A 17978-nucleotide genomic window follows, 5' to 3' on the forward strand; every position below is an offset into this window, starting at 1 on the left:
TTGAGTACCAGGTTGTTTTTGGTACACCAGACAGTCAGTTTTTGGACTTCATCCCTGTAGGCAGACTCGTCGTTGTTGCCTATCAGTCCCACCACAGTCGTGTCGTCCGCAAACTTAATGATCCTATTTGTACTGTGTGTTGGTATACAATCATAAGTGTATATTGTGTACAAAATGGGACTCAGCACACAACCTTGTGGCGCTCCTGTGCTGAGCGTCAGGACCGGGGAGTAACTGGACCCCATCCTGACAGTCTGTGGGCGATCTGTTAGAAAGTCCCTAATCCATCCGCATGTTATTGCATTAATACCCAGATCAGACAGTTTGTCCACCATTCTGCTGGGGATGATCGTATTAAATGCAGAACTAAAGTCTACAAATAACATCCTCACATATGAGCCAGGACGCTCCAGATGTGTCAGTGCAGAATGTAGAGCTGTGTTGATGGCATCTTCCGTTGATCTATTTGCTCTATACGCAAACTGATGCTGATCCAGGGTGGGTGGGAGTGAGGACTTAATGTGGGCCAGGACCAGCCGTTCAAAACATTTAATCACAGTCGAAGTGAGAGCAACAGGTCTATAGTCATTCAAGCTCTTAATGAATGTTGTTTTGGGTACAGGCACGATGGTAGCAGTCTTAAAGCATTTAGGGACAGTGCACGTTAACAGAGAGAGGTTAAAGATTTTGCTAAAAACCTCCGCTAACTGGTCTGCACAGTCCCACAATACTCTCCCTGGGATGCCATCTGGTCCAGCAGCCTTCCTGGGGTTGACCCTGCGGAGTGCTCCTCTGACGTCCTCCGTACTCACAGCGAGTGGCGGGTTGTCAGTGCTGGGTGCGGCTGCAGGCGCAGGCTCCGCATCATTCAGCTCAAACCGGGCGAAAAAATGGTTGAGCTCCTCAGCCAGCGAGTTGTTACTGCTGCAGATGATCGGCCCCCCCTTGCCCTTATAGTTCGTGAGTTGCTGAATGCCCTGCTAGACACGCCGAGGGTCCCTCTCGTTGAAGTACCCCTCTATCCTTCTTCCATAGGCTGTCTTTGCCTCCTTAATGGCTCTCTTTAGTTTAGATCTGGCAGTGCTGTACAATTCATCACTGCCAGATCTAAAGGCTGAGTTCCGTTCTCTCAGCTGGTTCCTGACATCCCTGGTCATCCATGGTTTATTGTTTGGGTAGCACCTGACCTCCCTGTTGACAGAAAACACTAAACATTAATAATAATAAAACATTAATGATAAAACTCCATTGATTAAGCATGTGAACCAACAAAATACCAGATCAAAGGGAGGCGACAGATTTTTGGCTGTAGAGTAGAGCAACTACTCGTGGATAAAACTGTTTTTATGTCTGGCTGTGGCAGCTTTGACAGTCCGGAGTCGCCTTCCAGAGGGAAGTGATTCAAAGAGTTTGTGGCCAGGGTGAGAGGGGTCAGAGATGATCTTGCCTGCTCGCTTCCTGGCCCTTGCAGTGTACAGTTCATCAATGGAGGGAAGGTTGCAGTCAATAACCTTCTCTGCTGATCGGACGATTCGCTGCAGCCTCCACGTGTCGTGCTTGGAGGCTGAGCCAAACCAGACCATGATGGAGAAGGTGAGAACAGACTCTACGATGGCCGTGTAGAATTGGACCATCATTGCCTGTGGCAGATTGTACTTCCTCAACTATAAGCAGCAGTTAAAACCATTAGATCTGTTGAACTTGTTAACAGAGTATAGACTCGGTGGCCAAATGTTTGTGTTTGCTTAAGAATACTATTAACAATTCCAGCAACAGTAGCTTCTGTGCGGCCGGCACGGCTACCGGCTGGAAGGTGCTCCCGTGTGAGCAGCCCGGTGCGGGGCTGAGACGCTGCCTTGTGGGCGGCCCGGTGCGGAGCGGAGACGGTGCTACGGCGGCTGAGGCGGCGGCGACCTGGATCCTGGGCTCGGCCGCGGGCCGGTGGAGGACAATGTCGGGAGCTCGCAGGTCACTGGCTGGTGCCTGTTTTCCGGAGCACCCATTGCAACAGCTGCGGGCAGCTTCGACCACCCCCCGGGCCGCAATCGCCCGGTGGGGTATCGCCTCGGCGCAGAGGGAGAAGAGGAGGGAAGAGACAGTAACTCTAAGACTTTTGCCTCCATCACAGTGAGGAGGTGTTTGGTGAACTCACTGTGGTGGATGTTAATTTGTGTTTATTGTGTTTTGTTATTATTACATGTATGGCTGCAGGCAACAGCATTTCGTTCAGACCGAAAGGTCTGAATGACAAATAAAGGTATTCAAATGCAGAGAGGTCATTTAGCAAACTCAAGCTGATTAAGAATTATTTAAGGTCTACAATGTCTCAGGAATGTCTTGTGGATTTGGCCAGACTAAGTATTCAAAGTCAAGGTGCAGTGAAATGAATTTGCCAGCAGCGATACACTTAAAAAGAGTACACAAACACAATAAAATTTAACACAAACATCCACCACAGCATTCTTCACTGTGGTGGAAGGCAACAAGGTTCAGCCAGCCCTCCTCCTTTGTTCATCCGTGGTTGGGGCCATAACCCCTCCGTAGTCGCGCTACGGACGGCCCGATGTGCAGGCCCTCTCGTCGGGATGATCCAAACTCCGACGTGGAGATGGACAAACACACTCTGCAGCTTGGAGCCCCCGACTCAGCACTTTCCTACTGGAGAATGAGGCTTCAGGATGTTATAGGCCGCCGGTCGGAGCTCTTCTCCGGCGATACCCGGCGAGGAATCCCAGGCTCCGGATGGTAAGTCCACTCCATGCCCACGGCTAGAAGCTCCACAGACTCTTCAGGATGTTATAAGCCGCAGGCCGGCGGTCGGAGATCAAACAAAGATGATCAAAACAAATGTGCTTTCTGATCCTTTTATTTTATTTATATTTATTTATATTTATCATGGAGGGAGTATAGGAGCATAAGGCCTCAAATGCAGAAAATCAACCGAGTGCTCCATTCCACCACTCTCTCATCTTCCATACCCCTTTTTGCCTTACAGGCTACAGCTCATGGCATAAAACTGTAGCGTAGTGGATAAAAACAGGATGACGAATGGAGATGGGAAGGGGGCCCGAAAGAAACTTTGTACCCACTGATAAAATTCCTCTGAGGCCTGGCGTATACACACGAACTGTGTGTGTTGTGAACCATGTCTTCCAAGACGCGCACGTATAGTGAAGCATTTCTCAAGTTCGGCTTCACAAGCATTGTTCAAAAATCCGTGGTCAAGCCGTAATGTGTTATCTGTGCCAAGGTTTTGAGCCACGAGAGCATGAAGTCCAGCAAACTGAAGATCCATTTGGAGTCTTGTCACAGCAACCTGGCGGGGAAGGGTGTGGACTATTTCAAACGAAAAGAAGCCGCACTCAAGGGTTCCTGCATCGATTCGACAGGTCACTGCGCTCATCAAAATGAAGCAGCGTTGGAGGCTTCATACCGGATCGCTTATCGAATCGCCCAGACAAAAAAACCTCACAGCATCGGCAAAGAGCCTATCAAGCCACCCTTTCTCGAAGCAGCGAAGTTGGTGCTGGGGGAACAGCAGTCAAACAAGTTCAGGCAGATTTCCCTTTCGAATTACTCAGTCAAAAGTTGAATCTCAGATGAGTAATGATATTCTGCTGCAAGTTGTGAGCGCTATGAAGAGCAGTCCTTTGTATTCACTGCAATTGGACAAGTTAACAGATGTTGCCTCATCTTCCCAACTGCTAGTCTATGTTCGTTACCTCGATGGAGAAGCCATGAAGGAGGAGTACCTGTTCTCGGAGCAATTGGCTACTACGACTCGGGGAGAAGATGTGTTCAGAATGCTGGAAGCCTTCCTCATCAAACATGAGCTTGGCTGGGAACGCCTTGTCGGGGTGTGTACAGGTGGGGCACCTTTCATGGTCGGATGCAGATCCGGCTTCAAAGCCTTTGTGAAGGATGTAGCTCCCCATGTCTCCTTCACCCAATGCATGATACATCGCCATGCTTTAGCGATGAAGACTCTCCCTCCTGGTCTTCGAGAAGATTGTGAACCACATCCGAGGGACCGCAACAAACTCAAGAATCTTCAAAGCGATGTGTGAAGAAATGGGCGCCGATTTCACTGTTCTGATATTACACACAGAGGAGCGCTGACTTTCGAATGATAAAGTTCTCAATCGTGTGATTCAACTTCAAGATAAATAGCGTTGTTCTTGGAGAGAGGGTGTACTGAGAAGGAGAATCAGCTTCATGAAAAGATGCAGGATGAAGAGCTCAAGAGTGACTTGATGGAACAAGAGCTTGCCACGTTTTGGCTGAAAATGAAGGACTGTATGTCCTTTCGAAGAGGGCCCTGAACCTATTGGTCCAGTCCCCCTCAAACTATCGCTGTGAGGCTGGATTCTCAACCATGGTAACTCTGAAAATGAAGGTACGCAATAGGCTTGTATTCGACGCTGACATGAGGTGCTGCCTGTCGAGCATTCGGCCTCATTTTGATTGCCTGATGGCTGCGAAGCAATTTCAGCCATCCCATTGACTGAGCATTGGCGGACATGTTTTAATAAACCGGGCTTTTAAAAAAAAAAATTGTTTCGGGGGTCATGGTACTGATCAAGAATGTCTGATGGGGTCATGGGGCCAAAAAGGTTAAGAACCACTGCTGTAGATAGAAATTATTTTGCCACATAGCATTATTGGGAACTACATTGCACTTCTCCTTCCATTCTCTGAATGCTTTCAAGAGAGAATTAGATAGAGTTCTTAAAGATAGCGGAGTTAGGGGATATGGGGAGAAGGCAGGAACAGGGTACTGATTGTGGATGATCAGCCATGATCACATTGAATGGCAGTGCTGGCTCGAAGGGTCGAATGGCCTACCCCTGCACCTATTGTCTATTGTCTACACCTGCACCTATTGTCTATTTTGGCCCTGTGTCTGTGCTAACATGGCACAAAAGCTGCTGAATTGACGAGCACCACCTAAGCTGCAGGCACAAATCTGATGATATTTGACAGCTCGACAGAAGGCTTTTTCACTGTTTTCGAATGACTCCGATGATCATTACGAAGTATAATTATTTTTTTAAATTATTATTAAAAAAAGAAAATAGTGTTCACTAAGAAAGTAGGTGACAAGAAACTGAGCAGCCAGGTAAGAAGTGTATCTGGCCCCTCAACTCAGTAAATTACTAATTACATAGGCAGAACAGGAGGATGTGACCTCCAGCCCATTCTATTTTAAAGCTCTTGAGTACTCAATGTGGAAGTCTAGAAAACGCTGATTGACCAATATTTTTAATTACACATAATGGCTCTACATTTTTTTCTGAAAAGAAAGATTGTAATTCCAGAGAAATTTAGAAAATAAGCCAGGCATCTGTCTTGCATTGTAGTGATGAGGAAATATGGTTTGCTCTACTAAACCTTTGGTCTTTAGTGTGATATCTTTGAAATCACATATCCAAGGCTTTTTTAAAATGCAATATTTGTTCATTTATATATTTGTTTCCGAGCATAATATTGTAAAGTGATGGATACTAGTGATTGGTGTTCACATTCAATATACAATATACAATATTTATTCATTGTCATTTGAACCTCAATGAGGCTAAAACGAAACTCTGTTTCTACAGCCATACAAACAAAACAATTTCTACAAGACACACAACCAATTCAATTCACACAAACATCCATCACATGAACCTCCTCCTCACTGTGATGGAAGGCAAAGTCTTTTCTCTCCCCTGTGTACCATTTTCATCCCGATGTTGAAGCCCCAGTCGGGCGATGGCAAGTCCCATGGCCGTCAAGGCCGCGCCGGGCGGTGTACGGCCCCGCTACAGGTCTTAATGTCTCAAAGTTGGAGCCCCCGGCGGGCGTTGGCATGTCCCGCGGCCATTAAAGCCGCGCCGGGCGATGTACGGCCCCGATCCGGGTCGTTCCAACCCCGCAACACGGGCGGGAGAAGTTGCGTTGCGTAGCTCCGAAAAGCGGTCTCCCACCAGGCACCAGCGAGCTCCCGATGTTCCTGTCCACCGGGCCTGCGGCTGGAGCCTCCGAGCTCCGGAGTCGGGCCGCAGCAGCGAGCCACCAACCACGCTCCGAGGCCGGCCAGCCCCACGATGGTAAGTCCGCAGCTCCGCAGTCTCTGCGACTGGAGCCCCCCAGGGCGCTCCGGCTGGAGGCCGCTCCACGGTGCTAGGCCCCAACGACAACGGAGACCCGGCAGGAAAAAGGTCTGGTCCCCCGTGCAGGGAAGTGGTTTTAAAAGTCCCTCCCGCCCCCCACATGTACACAGTTAAAAACAGTACAAAAGAACACAAATAACTACATTTAACTAGACAAAAAAAATTAAAAAGACAGACAGGCTGCAGGGGCCGCTGCAATGTGAGTCGCGCCGCCAACCGCCAAAAACAATTTATTTTTATGTTTATCCAAACATACTTTTCCTACTTGTTTGTTGTGTTTTTCTCTCTCATTCTCACGTTAATTTTCCATCCTAGGTTTAGGTATAGCCTGTATCTCTCGTTTCCCTTTCCCCTGACTCTCAGTCTGAAGAAGGGTCTCAACCTGAAGCATCACCTATTCCCTTTCTCCAGATATGCTGTCAGACCCACTGAGTTACTCCAGCTTTTTGCTCAGTCTTTTTATAGTTTTTCAAGTGGACTGTTACCAATCTCTTAATAATTTCCTGACTACTAATGTCAAGTGGACTAGTTCATATTTCCATGTTTTCTCCATGAATTCTTTCCTATGTGCAGATCATATTAGCTACATTTTGAATCTGTCAGAACCATCCTAGTTCCTGTGGAACATTGGAAGACGATAGACTGAGCACCTACTATCTCTATCACCCTTCAAAACTTACAATGCTGAGGCTTTATCATTTTCATTTTCTCTAATTTCACTATTATTTTCTGTTATTTTCTTTTTTACTCTAGCCCAGTGGTGTTCCACAATTCCTCAAGTCGCCCAAAGATTCGTACCTTTTTTCTGGTCGCTGCTGGATTTTGGAATGTTCAAAAGTTTTTGCCGACATTGATCGTACCTTGTTGTAGGTTGTCGCCAGGGTGACGTAGGTTGTCGCAGGATGACGTAGATTGACGACCACCTATGTCAACCTACATCAACCTGCGACAACCTACGTCACCTACGTCAGTTGTTGCTGGCAGGGTCGTAGCTTGTCGCGGTGGAGGTAGGTTGACTTCAGTTGTCGTAGGTGTGGTAGTAGATGGAAGTCTTATAGTCGCGACGATTGGGTTGCCGGTTGTCGGTAGCTTGGTGGTAGGTTGTCGTTGACATTGTCGTGGGGGGGGGGTACAGTCGCCGTTTTTTTGGCGACCTGCTACGACTATGACAGTCGCCGGCAGTCGCCAAGAAAATTGCGTGAGTGGGACAGGCCCTTTATATAGAACAGAAATGGCCCCTTTGATCCATCATGACCATGCCAGCTTTTTAAATTAGGAACATTTCTTTATATGCATTTCTATTTATATGTCTGTCTAAACAAAATAATTGTACCTGATTCCACCACCTCTTCTGGCAATACCAGGTGTGCATTCTGGGCTCTTGGCTCAATGTGGTTGGTCCATACAGAACATTCTGAAGGAACTTGAAGCTCTCAACTATTTGCTGTTCGGCAGCATTGATGCTGATTGAGATATGTACTCCACCGTCGATAACCAGCTCCTTTATCTTGCTCACGTTGAGAGAGAGCTATTGTTCTGACACAATGTTACTAAGGTCTCTATCTCCTTCCTGTATTCTGTCATTGTTCATGATTCAACCTACGATCACAATCACAATCGCAATAATACTTTATTAGCCAAGTATGTTTTGCAACATACGAGGAATTTCATTTGCCAAGTCAGTCATACAAATAAAAAGCAACGGAACAAACAAAATACATTTTAATATAAATATCCACCAAATTCCTCACTGATGGTAGGCAAAAAAAAAGTTAAATTCTCTTCCCTTCTTTGCTCTCCTCGAGCCCTTTGTTGATGGGACGATCTTGACTCCCGTAGCCAACGGAGTTTGGGCCCACTGCGTCAGGGCGATCAGCTCCTGCATCGGGGGGATGTCAGCTCCCCCGCGCCGGATGATCGAACCTTGCGTCGGGGCTGGTCGAGCCTCTGCATCGTTGGAGCTCCCGACTTGCCTCTCCCGAGACTGCAAGCTCGTTGGGCAGTGATCCATTGTTGCCAGCGATACTGCCTGCCGTTTGTTTGTAGCCCGTTTTAGTGTGCAAGTCTAGCTACAATCTACAGATATCCGTGTCATGTCCTCGGGACTTCGACTTGGCTCTGAATTCTCTCTTGGCATCTTATTGGCTCTGCACAGGTCATAGATAGGATTTCTTGTATATATTTGGTACTGTCTGTATCATTAAGTTGTAGACTACCCAGTTGGAATATGAGGTGATGTTCCTTTGGTTTGCTTTGAGCCTCCTCATGGCAGTGTGGAAGGTTGAGGATGGACTTGTTGTTGTGGAATGGGAAATGGAATTAAAATGGCATGCAACTTTAAGCTTGGAATGGCCGTTGCCCATTGGGCTACAATTGCCCACAGAGTGCAAGTGTTCTTAAATCAGTTGCCTGGTCTGTGCTTATTCTTGCTTATGTAGAGGAAGCAACACCAGAGGCATCCAATGCAGGTTGGAGGAGGTAAATGTGATCGATGCCTCACCAAGAAGATGTTTAGGTCTCTGGATGAATTGAGGGAGGAGGTGTAAGAACAAATGTTGCACCTGCTGCAGTAGCAGAGGAAGGGGTGTGTGGGAAAGGATGAGAGAAACAGGGTGTCATGGAGGGAGTAGTCTCTGCAGAAGGTGGAAAGGGGTGGGAGAAGACGATGTGGCTAGTGGTGAGATCTCATTGCAGCTGGAGACAATGGCAAAGGATGATGTGCTGGAGAAGGCTGGGAAGTGTAGGGGCTGGGGAATCAGAATGTGTCATTGTGGAGGGCATACAAAGTGTCCAGGATGTAGGTGGGGGGGGGGAGGATTCAGGATAGGGTCAAGTTATGAGAAGATAAGGTCAGTGGGGCAAGAGCATGCAGAAACAGTGGACCCACTAGGTCCGTCCTGTTTGTGAATTTTGGGTAAGAGACAGAAGCGGGAAGCTCAGGGTTGAGATTGTGGAGGGGAGATATTCTGATGTGATGAGATTGGTGAGTGTGGAAGTTAATAACCAGGTGTTCATCGGTGGGTTCGTGGTCCAGGGGTAGGTAAGTGGAGGCATCTGAGAGCTGTTGTCTGGTCTTTACAAGGTAAAGGTCAATCTTGCACATTACAATGGCACAACCCTTGTCTTTGAGTTTGATAATTAGGTTGGGATTGGTGTGATATCTTATACTTCTAAGTTTATATTCTTCTGTCGGATTATTCCTCAGCCTTCGCACTAGAGAACACAAGCACATCCTATATGACCGAAAGGTCTGAATGACAATAAAACGAATCTAATCTAATCTAATCTAATCTATATTATCTCTATTCATAACTAAGTCCTGAAATCCAAACCACATCATGGTGAATCTCCTCTGCATTTCTTCAGCACCATCACTTCTTTCCTATGGTGTGGCAGTCAGAACTGCACACAAAACTCCAAGTGCAGCCTAAAGAGGCTGTCCCATTTGGGTGACCTAATCCGCGAGTTAAGAAGAGTGTCTTCGACCTTCAAGCTCGAGGGCACTCACCTCGCACTCGCCGGTCGGTCTTCCTTGGTCCTGAAAACTCCAATGAGCCAATTAATATGCCCGGTCAGCGAAGGAGATTGCCTACGGCTGCCCTCGACTGCCTGTAACTAAATAGCGACCCCACTCCACTGCACTATGAGTAAAAAAGAGCCATGCCAACCAAATTTTATTCGCGGAAAATTTTTCAACATGCTGAATTTTTTCCGCGACCTTGCTGAGGCCACGAGTATTCTGGAACTTCCCTCGAGCATGAAGGAGAGTTCCAGCGACCGCATAGGACCTCCTAGGACCACGTGTCGACCATGCTGCGAGTTTGAAGGTCGAAGACACTCTTCTAAACTCGCAGATTAGGTCGCCCAAGTGGGACAGCCCCTTAAAGGTGCAACACCACATCCCAACTCTTTATTCCATGCCTTGGCTTATGACCCTGATCTGCAACAAGTAAGATTGCCATTGTGCTAGTTCATAGCTGGTGCATATGATAAATTGACAGTCTTGACTCTTGAGTACAAGCATGCTACTCTCTAAGGACTTGGGCTCATTGGTCTTTCTGTACTAATTTATACCATGCAATGCATTACTGTTTGATGGGAGTTGAACATAAGACCCCATTGTTTTCTGCCCACATCCATCTGAAGAGATGCCACTTCTTTATTTCCAAATCTAAGATTCTTCCTCACTGCTGTCTTGATCTCATTCGTTAAAACCTTGGCTGTCCCACTTCTTTCTCCAGTTTGTATGGTTCTTCAAAATGTTTAGTTTCCCAGAATTTTAATCAATAACCTTGCTCATTTTGCAATCAGTTCTCTATAATGACTATTACATTATACCTGTTGATATATTTTTGCTCCTAGTTCATGCACCTTGTTATAAACAGTACTCAAGTTCAAATAAGTTCCCTCAGTTATGTTTTAGTATCACTTTTCCCAGCACTGACCAATTGGAAATAAACATTTATATTTGTATGCATTTTTTCTTCCTGACATGCTCTGGTTATTATTACCTATTCTAATTCATGGCCCAGCCCCATACCCAGGAAGCAGGGAAGACATATTGGTCTGCAGGTGAGACTGAAATAATGTGCTTTCAAGACCCCTCTCTAACACACTCCTGGCAAACATTCAAGCTATTCAAAACAAGCTAGATAAACATAAAGCTAGACTCGCCTATCTTAGGAACAGAGAGACTGCTGTATGTTCTGATTTACAGAAACATGGCTCACACCTGCTTCACCAAACTGTTCTGTACAACACGAGAGCTTCTCAATTCACCAGATGGACTGTATGACATCCTCAGGAAAGGTAAGAGCCAGAGGGTCTGCTTTGTAATGAATATGGTGATCCTTGGACCTGGCGTATGTAACAGCAAAGTGCCTTCACTACCACCTGCTGCGAGAATTCATTTCCGCTGTCCAAATTGTAGTTTACGTATCTCTCAATGCAAACATGAAGCTTGCACTGAACGAATATACATTTCCACCAACAACCTTGAATCAATGTACACCAATGCCTTGTTCATATAGCTGAGTTCCTAAACCAGGCCAACCACAAAAACTGTACTACCAAAATACTACCAACACATTTCCTATTCCACCAAAGGCCCAAATACTCTTAACCATCCCTACACCAAAATCAAAAATACCTATTAAACTATCCCCTTCCACATTTTGGAAAATATTACCATCAGTCTATGCTCATATTCCCTGATTAGAAGCAGTAAGTGAAGCATGAGGATCCAATACAGAAAGTTGTACTGTGCTGCTTTGAGGAAACAAACAAGCTCCTACATGATTGCTTTAAATTGATAGACTGGTCCACATTCCAAGACACAGCCGTCAAACAAAATGAGTACAACACTCCATCACAGACTTCATCAGTAAATGTGTAGACTACGTGTAAAAAAAATAATTCTGTGAGTATTCTCCAACCAGAAAGCATGGATGAACTATGAAATCTAATCACTGCTCCAATCACCTTCACTTTACTGTTAGATACAGCAGATCTCTGGACCCCTATTTTGATTAGGAATGAGACCCCTCCAGCTGTTACCTTGCCCGAGGATGCCATACAGTCCATTCCTGTGAATTGAGATGCCCCTAGGTTGTATGGAACAGTCAGATGAGACAAGAACCATGAGATCCATTCCCTGCTGTAACTCCATTTACGTTTGCAGACGACACCACTGTAGTGGACAGGATCTCAAATAATAATCAGAGCACAGGATGTAGATGGAGAACTGAGTAACATGGTGTCAAAACAACAACCTGTCCCTAAGTGGCAGTAAGATGAAGGAGCTTGTTATTGACTTCAGAAAGTGAGATGGAGCATACTCCCCATTCAGCATCAATTGTGCTGAAGTGAAGATGGTCAATAGACAACATGTGCAGGAGTAGGCCATTCGGTCCTTCAAGCCAGCACCGCCATTCACTGTGATCATGGCTGATCATCCACAATCAGTACTCCGTTCCTGCCTTCTCCCCATATCCCTTGACCGCTATCTTTAAGTGCTCTATCCAACTCTCTCTTGAAAGCATCCAGAGAATTGGCCTCTACTGCCTTCTGAGGAATTCCACAGATTCACAGAAAAAGTTTTTCCTCATCACCGTTCTAAATGCCTTTCCCCTTATTCTTAAACTGTGGCCCCTGGTTCTGGACTCCCCAACATCATGAACATGTCTCCTGCCTCTAGCGTCCTCAAGAGCTTCAAGTTTCCAGGCATGAATATCACCAACAATTCAGGTTTAGGCACATGCACTGAAGTGCAGAGAAAAGCTTTTTTTTGTATGATATCCAAACAGTTCAGATAAACCATACAGAGATATAATCAGTTTAAACTCAAGTACAATAGCTAGTGCAAAGAGAAAGATACAGAGTGCAAAATTGTCCTGGATCAACCACATTGAAGCTCTCCGAAAAAGTACACCAATGCTACTACTTTGGTTTTATAGATAGCGAAGATGGGTATAAAAAATTACAAACAGGATCTTTATCAGTTGGTCAAGTGGGCTGAGGAATGGTTAAGGGAGTAGAATAAAAATAAGTGTGAGGTGTTGTGAAGTTAAACCAGGGCAGGACCTTCACAGTAAATGGCAGGGCTCTGGGGAGTGTTGTGGAGCAGAAGGAGCTACAGGTGCAGGTACATACTGTAATTCTTTGAAAGTGGTGTCATGGGTAATAGGGTGGTCAAGAAGGCTTTTAGCAGTTGGGTGTAGAAATTGGGATGTTGTGTTACAGTTGTACAATATGTTGGTGAGGCCACATTTGGAGTATTGTGTTCAGTTCTGGCCACCCTGCTATAGGAAAGATGTTGTTAAGCTGGAAAGAGTGCAGAGAAGATTTACGAGAATGTTGCCAGGACCTCAGGGCCTGAGCTATAAGGCGAGGTTGGACAGGCTATTCGTTGGAGTTCAGAAGGCTGAGAGGTGATCTTATAGAGGTGCATATGATCATGAAGGGAATAGTTTCCGTCTGCGCTGAGGCCTAATGGCAGAGCTGGCGGCCTCCAACAGCGACCGACCTCGAGGCTCCGGAAGCAGAGCCAGCCAGGACTTACCAACACGAGGCTGGCCGAATTCGGAGCTGTGACGGCGTTCCGGTGGCCCGTCTTCGGAGCTGAGGTGGCGTTCCGGTGGCCCGGCTGAGGCGGCGTTCAGGCGTTCCGGTGGCCCGGCTGAGGCGGCGTTCCAGTGGCCCGGCTTCGTGGCTGAGGCGGCGTTCCAGTGGCCCGGCTTCGTGGCTGAGCCGGCGTTCTGGTGGCGGTGACCCGGCTTCGGGGCTTCTGAGCTGTGGCGGCGTTCCGGCGGCGGCGACCTGAATTCGGGGCTCGGCAGCGGGCCAGTGGACGACATCGTCGGGAGCTCGCAGGTCACAGGTTGGTGGCCTGTTTTCTGGAGCTCCCGCAACTACAGCTGCGTCCGCTGGCCTGGAGGGCGGCATCTTCGGCAGCTTCTACCACCCCGGTCCGCGGAGCTTGAACCGGCCCGTTCGCGGAGCTCGGTTGAGCCGCGGGAGTTACTCACCATCATCCGGCGGGGTCACAACATCGGAAGCCTGGATCGCCTCAGCGCAGAGGGAGAACAAGGAGGGAAGAGACAGAGACTTTAAGACTTTTGCCTCCATCACAGTGAGGAGGTGCCTGGTGAACTCACTGTGGTGGATGTTAATTTGTGTTTATTGTATGTTTCGTTATTTATTATTATATGTATGACTGCAGGCAATGAAATTTCGTTCAGCCCGAAAGGTCTGAATGACAATAAAGGAATCCAATCCAATCCAATCCAATAGTTAGGGTAGATGCACAGTCCTTTATCCAGAGTAAGGGAATCGGGAACTAGAGGTCATAGGTTTAAGGTGAGAAAGGAAAGTTTAATAGGAACTTGAGGGGCATCTTTTTCACATAAATGGGAATATGGAACATGTTGCCCGAGCTAAATGAGGGAGGTACTCTAACAATATTTAAAAGACGTTTATATAGGTACATGGATAGGATGGATTTAGAGGGATTTTCATAATTTGGGCAAGCCAACCCCATTCTCCTGCGTTTTCCCCATAACCCTTGACACCTTTACTAATCATGAATCTGTCAATCTCTGCCAATGACGGCCTCCTTATGAATTCCATTGATTCACCACACTCCAATGAAAGAAATTCCTCCTTATCTCCTTTAAAAAGGTATGTCCTTTTATTCTGAGTCCTAGACTCTCCCACTAGTGAAAACATCCTCTCCGCTTCCACTCTATTCAGGCCTTTCACTATTCGGTAAGTTTAAATGAAGTGCCCCCCTTATCTTTCTAAACTCCAGCAAGTAAGGCTTGGTGCCGTCAAACGCTCATCATGCGTTAACCCAATCATCCCCGGGATCATTCTGGTAAACCTCCTCTGGACCCTCTCCAACATCTTCCACAGATATGGGGACCAAAACCGCTCCCAATACTCCAAATGCGGTCTGACCAGTGTCGTTTAAAGCCTCAGCATTACATCCCTGTTTTTATATTCTAGTCCTCTCAAAAAAATGCCAACACTGCATTTGCCTTGAAAAAAGGTCACAACCCGAAACATCACCCATTCGTTCTATCCAGAGATGCTGCCTGTTCGGCTTAAGATAGACATTTTGTGTCTATCTTCGGTGTAAACCAGCATCTGCAGTTCCTTCCTACACATAGCATTTGCCTTCCTTACTGCCGATTCTACGTGCAAATTAACTTTTTGCTAATCCTGCACCAGCACTCCCAAGTCTCTTTGCACCTCCAAGGATATGGGTCAAGCGTGGGCAGGTGGGACCAGTGTAGATGGGGCATCTTGGTCAGTGTGGGCTAGTTGGGCCAAAGGGCATGTTTTTATGCTGCATGACTCCAAGACTCACCAACTTCTATAGATGCACCATAGAGAGCATTGTATCAGGATGCAACAGCAGTGCTCAAGACCGCATAAAATTGTAGAAATTGTGGATGTAGCCCAGTCGATCACTTCCAACCTATCTCATTGCAGACCCTGGACATTTTCCTCTGTAGCTGTATAACACTATAATCCTGGTGTTTTTCTTTTTGCACTCCATGTTGTATCTGTGAATGGCTTGATTGTACTTGTATTCCGGTGGATTGTAATTGTACTTGGACTCCGGTGGATGGTGACACCGGGAGCTCGCGGGTCCCCGATGGGAGACTGCTTTGCGGGGCACCGGCAACGGCGACTTCTCCCGCTCGAATTGCGGGGTTGAGAGTGACCTGGAGCGGGGCCTTACATCGCCCGGCGCGGCTTTAAATGGCCGCGGACTTGCTAGCGCCCGCCGGGGGCTCCAACATCAAGACCCGGGGCAGGGCCTTACATTGCCCGGCGTGGCTTTAAATGGCCGCGGACTTGCTAGCGCCTGCCGGGGGCTTTGACTTTGACATCGGGAGAAGAATGGAGAGCAGGGGAGAGACAAGACTTTGCCTTCCATCACAGTGAGGAGGAGATTCACTGTGATGGATGTTTGTGTAAATTGTGTTGGTGTGTGTCTTGGTTCTTTTCTTGTATGACTGCAGAAACCAAATTTCGTTTGAACCTCATGTGAGGTTCAAATAACAAATAAATGGTATTGTATTGTACTGTATTGTATTATTGGACTGGAAAGCATGCAAACAAAGCTTTTCACCACATCTTGTTAAGCATGACAATAATAACCAATATTTATACCAGATGACCAGGTATATGCCATATGTAGTAAGGGTAGAGATGGTTCAACATTTGTTCTCAGATTGTGAAGCCCTATAGGACAAATTTAATTCTTATACTTTTATAGCAATCAGTATGTGTCTGTTTATGCTCATATTTATATCCTTTATATGCAAATAAAGTCTTGAAATTTACTTACATTCATTAAATCACTGAAACCTTTTCAGCACTTTTTTGAACTCTTGAAATTCTACTACCTGTACTACTAAATTTTACTGACTGAAAATCATCAACAAATTGCAAGAAAACACACATCTTCTGCTGTTAATTTCACTATGGCTCCCACCATTTTTATCATTGTTGCCTTGATATTGCCACAAAAATCACATCCCCAGCTGTTAACGCAATTCAAACCAGCATCATGTAATTCTTCACTGGGAACATGGGTCTTTCGCCAATTTTCAAAGCAACATCTGTTGTCTGGAATTGTTTCACCATACATCCTAGTGACAAATTAAAAACATTGCATTCACACTATAAGAAAAGTATTATTGAGGCAGACAGAAGGCTCATTTGGGAACAGTCACATTAATCACAACACCTGCAATAGTTTGTTTCTGTGGCACCATGTCAGAATAGTGTTGACAAGGACGTTTAGTGCAAAGAAAGCAAGGATAGGGAGATAGTGCTACTGGCAGTAAAGGGAATGGGTATTGGTGGGGGCAATGAAGTGGTAGAGGGAGGGCTAGAATGGTCAATGTGTTCTGAAGTCTTTACTTGGTAAATGATTCATTTTGGTAATTTGACAGCAGAGATAATTGCTACAGCCGGTAGATATGCAGGATGTTGATTACAGTAATGTATGCAGTTTTGCACACACACACACTAAATCTTATTATGCAAAAGATGTAAATGAAGCCTCCAAGAAAAAGATCAAGAGCTCCTCATTCAGTATGACAGGATCCTCCTGGCTTGTGGATTTTGTTGCATTCACACACAGAAAATAATGAAACTGGTGCATGTACTTTTTACCATGAGTCTCTGAAGCAAATAGTCTGTAGTAGCAGTTAAGCAGGAACTTCCAGGATTTAGTTAATGAAGAATTGATGCCATGTTTCAAAGGCAGGATGGTTTGTGACTTAGAAGAGAAGTTGCCTGTGGTAGTGCCCTCTAATGGCTACTTTCTGTACATTACATATTTCCTATTGTATGATGACCAGAACTGCACTCAATACTCCAAGGGCAGCTTGCCCAACATTTTGTACAAATGTAACATGATGTTCTAACTCTTGTACTCAGTATCTCAGCTGATGAAAACAAGCCTTCTTCATATGTACTGACAACAGAACAATGACAGGCAGCAACATTACAGGCCTGTAAACATGATATACATAGACAATAAACAATAAACAAAAATTCAATAAATTAATAACCCCAACACTCCTTAAAGAAATTAAGTCCTTGATGCAACTAAAAACAGTCCATAGTTCATAGTTGAGGTTATTGTTATATAGTGTTCAAGAGCCTGATTTGTTGTTTGGAATAAGCTATTCTTGAACCAGGTGGTCACGGTTTCCAGACACCTATTTCTTCTTATTGATGGTTGGGGTAAAATAAGAGCTTGGCCAGGGTGCTGTGGGTCTTTGATACTAGTTGCCTTTTTGAGGTTTCTTCGATGGCGAGGAGGTCAGTCCCCATAATAGATCGGGCAGTGTCCACCACTCTTTGTAATCTTCATTCTTGGGTGATTGAGGCAGACGTATAATGAGAATGTTTAGCATGTTGGCTGGCCTTCTGGCTAAATGCACAAAATGACTCCTACTCCATCCTGTCGCAGAGATTGTCCTGAACCCAGGAGATGTACACCTGCAGGCACTTGAAACAGAATTGTCATAGAACTGTGGCGCCTTCACGCCCACGCTGGTTTTGCATACAGCCTGTCAGCGCTGGTGACTCGCCAACAGCTTCACGAGAAGGTCCAGCCACAAGAGTTCAATAACAATTCAAAGGTCAGACTCACTAATTGGCTTTATCTGCACACGGGTTATGATTGGTGAGAATGTAGGTCAAAGAGGCTTCTGGAATAAACGTGACACAAGGTGTCTGGCTCAGCTAAGTGTCGTTTGGTCTTTGCTTTCTGTCGTGGGATTCAGTAGGTCCTAC

The 17978-nt window shown here is 46.0% G+C and overlaps 2 protein-coding genes across 3 annotated transcripts in view; both read left to right on the plus strand.

Annotated features, from left to right (window-relative positions):
* sdccag8 (SHH signaling and ciliogenesis regulator SDCCAG8) overlaps positions 1-17978 on the plus strand; it is a 331517-nt gene that overhangs the window by 86493 nt on the left and 227046 nt on the right. The gene's annotated exons all lie outside the window — the stretch shown is intronic.
* On the plus strand, positions 2859-4228 carry LOC116976186 (protein ZBED8-like). Its single transcript, XM_033025850.1, has one exon. The coding sequence runs from the start codon at positions 3408-3410 to the stop codon at positions 4065-4067; it is 660 nt and encodes a 219-aa protein (XP_032881741.1). The 5' UTR covers positions 2859-3407; the 3' UTR covers positions 4068-4228.

Source organism: Amblyraja radiata, chromosome 8 (genome assembly GCF_010909765.2).
Source record: "Amblyraja radiata isolate CabotCenter1 chromosome 8, sAmbRad1.1.pri, whole genome shotgun sequence".
In the NCBI taxonomy this organism is placed as follows: Eukaryota; Metazoa; Chordata; class Chondrichthyes; order Rajiformes; family Rajidae; genus Amblyraja; species Amblyraja radiata.